This window comes from Somniosus microcephalus, unplaced genomic scaffold (genome assembly GCF_052327205.1).
Source record: "Somniosus microcephalus isolate GS21.2 unplaced genomic scaffold, FLI_Smic_1.0 unresolved_chr5, whole genome shotgun sequence".
NCBI lineage: Eukaryota > Metazoa > Chordata > Chondrichthyes > Squaliformes > Somniosidae > Somniosus > Somniosus microcephalus.
Genome location: NW_028225183.1, coordinates 20,752,556 through 20,758,555, shown reverse-complemented (window position 1 = coordinate 20,758,555; position 6,000 = coordinate 20,752,556). Strand labels below are relative to the sequence as shown.

At 45.5% G+C, this 6,000-nt stretch overlaps 1 protein-coding gene across 1 annotated transcript in view; it reads right to left on the bottom strand.

Annotated features, from left to right (window-relative positions):
- Nucleotides 1-1,277: 1,277 nt before the first annotated feature.
- LOC147087647 (putative G protein-coupled receptor 139) overlaps nt 1,278-6,000 on the bottom strand; it is a 28,687-nt gene continuing 23,964 nt past the window's right edge. The window contains exon 2 of the mRNA XM_085977769.1: nt 1,278-2,179. Coding sequence (XP_085833895.1) covers nt 1,278-2,179 — 902 coding nt within the window. The remainder of the gene's footprint in view (nt 2,180-6,000) is intronic.

Below are 6,000 nucleotides of genomic sequence, written 5' to 3'. Positions count from 1 at the left end.
GTACTTCTTGCAATTTAGTATACTCTATTCGCTGCTTACGATGTGGTCTCCTCTGCATTGGGTTAGACCAAACTTAGATTGGGTGACCACTTTGTGGAACACCTCCGTTCAGACTGTAAGGGGGATGCTGAGCTTCCAGTCGCCTGTCACTTTAATTCACTGCTCCACTCCCACTCAGACCTCACTGATTTCGGCTTCTTGCATTGTTCAATGGAAGCTCAGCGTAAGCTCGAGGAACAGCACCTCATCTTTCGATTAGGCACTTTACAGCCTTCTGGACTCAACATAGAGTTCAACAATTTCAGATCATATCCTCGGCCCTTTTCATTTATATATTTTTATATCCACACTTTTTGTTTGTGCCTTTGGTAATCTCTCCCACATGGCAGCTGTCTTTCATTCTACCAGTGCTATTCACACTTCATCTAGCGCCAGCCTTTGTTTCTTAATCTTATCCATTACCATCCACTTTTGCCTTGAATATCGCTCAATGATTCTTTAATTATCCTGCCTTCTATCCTATCACAGACCTTCCCTTTTGTTCTTTCATACACTCCCCCATTTCCCTGCCACTAAACTTGCTTTAAAAGCTGTTCCTTTTCCTGCTTTTTTCCAATTCTGACGAAAGGTCATCGACCTGAATCGTTAACGCTGTTTCTCTCTTCACAGATGCGGCCTGACCTGCTCAGTGTCTACAGCATTTTCTGTTGTTATTTCAGAATTCCAGCATATGCAGTATTTTCTTTTTGTATCTTTGTGCAGGGTACGGTCATCTTAATGCTGGACCACAGTGCCGCCATACTTGTGCGGGCACCAGAGCCACCTAATTTGTGCGGGTCCCCAGAGCCGCCATCTTCCTGCTGGGCAGGGGCCCAGATATGCCATTTCTGTCCCGTGACCCGAAGCCGCCATCATTGTGTTAGGCCGCAGAGCCACCATTTTTGTGCGGGGCCACACAGCCGCAATATTTGTGCTGTGAGAGGCTTCTGCCATCTTTATGCTGGGCGTGGGTCCCGCCATTTTGTGCGGGTCTCCAGAGCCACCACCTTTGTGTGGAGCGCAGGTGCCGCCATTTTGTGCAGAGCCCCAGAGTCGCCATCTTTGTGCATGGAGCGGGTTCCACCATCTTTGTGCTGGGCACCAGAGCCGCCAACTTTGTGCGGGGCGCCAGAGTAACCATATTTGCGCGAGGCTCCAGAGCCACCATCTTTGTGGGGTGCAACAATATCAGGCACAGTGAACTCTCAACTCTCAGGCTGCAAAATCTCCCCTTCTGCTCATCCTTTAATACATTTTACGATCAGAGTAAAGGGATATTTCCCCACATTTTTCAACTGCTCTCTGAACTTAGTCTGGGTCACCGCATAAATCCAAGTATTTGTGCAGCAACTCAGCAGCTGCAGCCCGAATCCCAGTTCCTGCACATACTCAGGTATAATTACAGACTGATACCCCAAATTCCACATCCGGTTCCACATAGAATACAACATAAATATTGCCCATAACAGGATGAAATTGCCAGAGATAACAAGCAGTAAAATGATGGATTTCCTGCGGCTCTCCATCTCTGGGTCTCTGGGACTTTCCCCACTTCTGGGGCCCCGGAGTCTCCTGCGGGCTCTGCTGGACACTAAAATGTGTCTGACGGTGACAGCATTGAGCAGCAGAATCACAACAAATGGGACACAAGGGTTGAGAATATAATGAAGGAGCTCGATTATTACCCAGACCCGTGTATACAGAGCATCCATTGCGAAATCACAAAACCAGGGGATGTTCAAAAGCAAATACCGATCTGTGTACATAAAATACCAGGTGATGTCCTTTAAACCGCTTAGCACAGTCACTGTTCCCAGAACCACAGCCGCCGTTTTCTCGGTGCAATATTTAGTTTTCAGCTTCTGGCAACAAATGGCCACAAATCGATCAAAGGTGAAAGTGACGTTGAACCAGACAGAACAGTCTGTGGCTGCGAAAAGCAGGACGGCGTGGATATTACACACGGGGATGGAATATAGGAAATCAAACTGTTCACTATAAACAATCGGAATGTGCCTCAGTATCAGGTCGAGGATAATGACTAGTAGATCCGCCACTGCCATGGCGACCAGATAGCGAGTGACACATTTGGAGAGACCGCACTTTCCCTGAGACAGGATTACAATTGTCACTAAGTTCACTGTGAGGAAGAGAAATAAACAGGAAAATTATACATCAGGCTGGGAGCAAAAGCAGCAGTTTGGTGGATTTCAGGGAGAAATCTGCAACTCATTAGCGACATTCAATTAAATAATCTAATCCTATTACATGTGGAGCTGAATGCAGGGTTTATTCTAAGAATAATCGGAAATACATTGTGGAATCAATGAATGAAATGGGAACAGATGCAATTTGAATGCAACAGATGTTTGATCAAGGAGAGATTAAATGATCAGTCTACCTTTAGCCCTGCAAAAAAAAGCACCGCCCGAGGTACCCAGGACACAAATGATCAGAACCTCTCAGGAAGCCTTCGTGTCCTGGAATCAGTCAGTATTTGGAGTGGTGCTGTTCACTTCTGTGTCCCTGTGTTAGGGGAGCGGTAAATCCCACTTGGATTCCTGCTCCTGGTTAGAATATCCATTCTAATTTGAACTGAAAATAAATGCAACAGCAAAATACAGAAACTGCAATTTTGGCATGCAATAATTACAGATAATTGCATGTAAAATATATGGATGTAATCTGGCAATGCTAAGTTAATAAGTACAAGTGCACTGCAGTTATAAAGATATCTGATCTATCAGATATGTTTTGAAGATTGATTTTTCTGCATCTCTTTTGAAATACACAAATTGTAGCTCATTGAAAGGAAGATTTGACAAGTAACATTGTAAATAATGGACTCTGAATTAAAGTGAATAGTGATCATTGCCGAGATAATGTCCCGCTAAATGCATTGATCAGCATTGAATTAGACGACTTATCCCACAGGCAAAGTGCTGCTGAATGCTGTTGTAATGGAAGAGATTTATCCTTGTACTTTTTCCCCTGTTGTTTCCAACTTGTGCAGAACATATTAGACGAGAAGATATCAACGGAATTTCTTATCCTCAGTACTTCAGTTACAATCAGCTGGGATTGTATATCCTGAAGTACAGCAGGAGGCAATAGAGAATCACTCTGGGTCTCACTGACAGATCCACTGAACTGGGACTGACGGGCATGGCGTCCAATTGTAAATTCAAAATAATGATTAGAGATAAATATATTGAAATCTGGCTGAATGAAGATTTTGTGAGAATGTAAATTATCCTCGTAGTCCCTACTTAACCCATCAGAAGCAGTGCCACTAATGCAGGCATGGAGAGGGTGGGAAAGGAGACACTGACTGGAACTGAATGATTAGCGGATATTTCAGGCATTTAAGGATGTGGATGTGATCTGCCAGGATTTGTTCCTATGACTATATAAGTAAGCAAATCCAGCATTAGGTGAAAGCAGAAGCAAAATACTGCAGACACCGGAAATCTGAAATGAAAACTGAAAATGGTGGAAATACTCGACGGATCAGGCAGCATCTGTGGAGAGAGAGAGAGAAAAAAAGTGAACATTTCAGGTCGAAGGCCTTTTGCCATTCGGTGAAAAGTCTCCTAAACCAAGACAACAATCTTCTGATCTGATACTAATGTTCAGTGTAGGTAGCAGACTGAAATTCGTTAAATAAAGAGTCACCTCCAATAAATTTGCTGGAGTTGAATATGGAAAACTTGAATCTTGTTAACACGATATTACCTTCAGAATCAATAGCTGACAGCAGCGCAGATGGGATAGGGAACAAAAAAGAGAGAAACACAGTTAAAAATGCTGGGAAATATTCGCTTGTTTAGCACCTCCCTTTAGCACCTGTGGGGTCGCTAACGGGGTGCGGCATGCTTAGTGCCTGAGCGTGGCTATTTCAGCACCGCTCGCGAAATTGACCAGTCATTTTGTGCTGGCGGTTAACACTACCGACCCGATCTCCTGCAGCCGGAGATCATGACTTCATGTGAGCGTGCATTGCCTAGGAAGCTCCCCAGGTAGGATATTGAGTCATGTACCCTGCCTTTCCACCGGCCGGTCGGAAAGACAGGTAGAGGGAAAGGTTTTCAAATATTGAAGTTATTTTTGACATGCAGTTTGCGAGAGAGAAAGACGTTTGGAGAGATTCGAAGCTGACCGAAGGAGTTTTGGGACTTGAGCACCAATTTGCAGTGTCATTTTTATTTCACCTTCCACCAAACGATATTTAGAAGCTTCAATGGGGGCTACACTAAATCGGGGCGTCGTCTTCCAGCTTCACCTTCAGAGGCAGCAGAGAGCGAGTGTGGAAACAGTGGCCAGAAGAGGGAGGGCCATCAGGCCACTGCACAGGAGACCTTACCATCCCAGGGTATTCAGGGAGCAATTCTCCTCCTATATATATTTGTCTGAGGAGCAGCGTTTCCAATGGCTGCAATTCAGCAAGAAGGTGGTCACTTAGCTCTGCTGCCTCCTGCAACCAGAGCTCCATCCTCTGCTCAGGACGAGGACTTCTCTGTCAGTGGCAGTGAAGGAGACTGCGGCTCTAAATTTCTAAGTCAGTGGTTCCCTATATCTCCCAGTTCACTGTTCATTGCTGCATCCGAGAGTTGACAAAAGCTTTGTAGAAGAGAAGACGCCTGTACATCAATGCCCATGACCCGGGACAAAAAGCGCGAATGCGCATGTGGCTTTGCGGGGATATTGGGCTTCCCCATGCTTCAGGGCACCATTGCTTGCACCCATGTGCCATTGTGTGCACCGCATGAGAATGCAGAGGTGATCCGAAACCACAAGGGCTTCCATTCCGAATATCCAGTTGGTCTGTGACCACAGACAGCTCATACTCTACCTCAAAGCCCGCTATCCTGGCAGCAGCCATGATACTTTATCCTGCGCCAGACCGGTGTTGCAGACCTCTTCCAACCACCGCATCAAACTAGTGGATGGTTCCTCGGGGACAAGGGTTATCCACTCTGCACCTTGCTGATGACAACGTTCCGTAACCCCAACACCACTGCCGAGCTGCAATGCAATGAGAGACATCGCGCCACAAGGAACCTCATAGAGCAGACGATTGGAGTCTTTAAACAACGGGTCCGGTGCTTGGACCACTCAGGAGGAGCCGTGCCTAACTCTCCCGAGCGAGTCACCCTCGTCATAGTTGTGTGCTGCATGCTTCATAACTTTGCAATCATGAGGACCCAGCCATTGCTACCAGGGATTGGTGCAACACCTGAGGAGGAAGATGAAGAGGGAGAGGAGGAGGAGGTGGAGGATGAAGAGGAGGATCAGCAGCACCAACGTGGGAGAGAGTCCCACAATGTTGCCACAGCAACGGCCATCCATGAATGGCTCAAAAGACACCAATTCTAAACTTTTACAGAGAAGATGGCTTCTGGGATGAAGAAGCACATCATTGAAAGCATCCCACACCACCTATTGCCAGGCAAAGCTGCAACCAGACAAATGACCAAAGATGTAAAGTTAGATTTTAAAAAATATTTATATTACAAAATCTGTGCCGTTTAGTCAGGACAAACCATTAGAAACAAATCCAACAATTCATGAAGTAACACACCTCATTGTCACAACATGGAGATAAATGGCAAAGCAGTAAACAAGCATAACAACAACCTCAAACCTTCCTGACATGAAATAATACTGGGTGGCCTGCTGGTGGCGCTGTTCAGGGAGAGTATAAATACACGTTCATGGGCCCAGCATGCTCAGGACATTCTTCAACAGGAACTAATAAAGGAAAAACAGTTGATTAAAGCCCTGTTTAACGCTTAGACCAAGTGACTAGTAGTTATCTTACGTCAATTTAATCAACTGAAACTTGCTCCATGCTCTGAGTTATTTTGGGAACAGACGGCTATGACTGAAATGGCAGAAGGAAAGCAAACGTAGTAATCAATCCATCTTGGAGAAACTACTCAGACCCACCCATCTTGACCT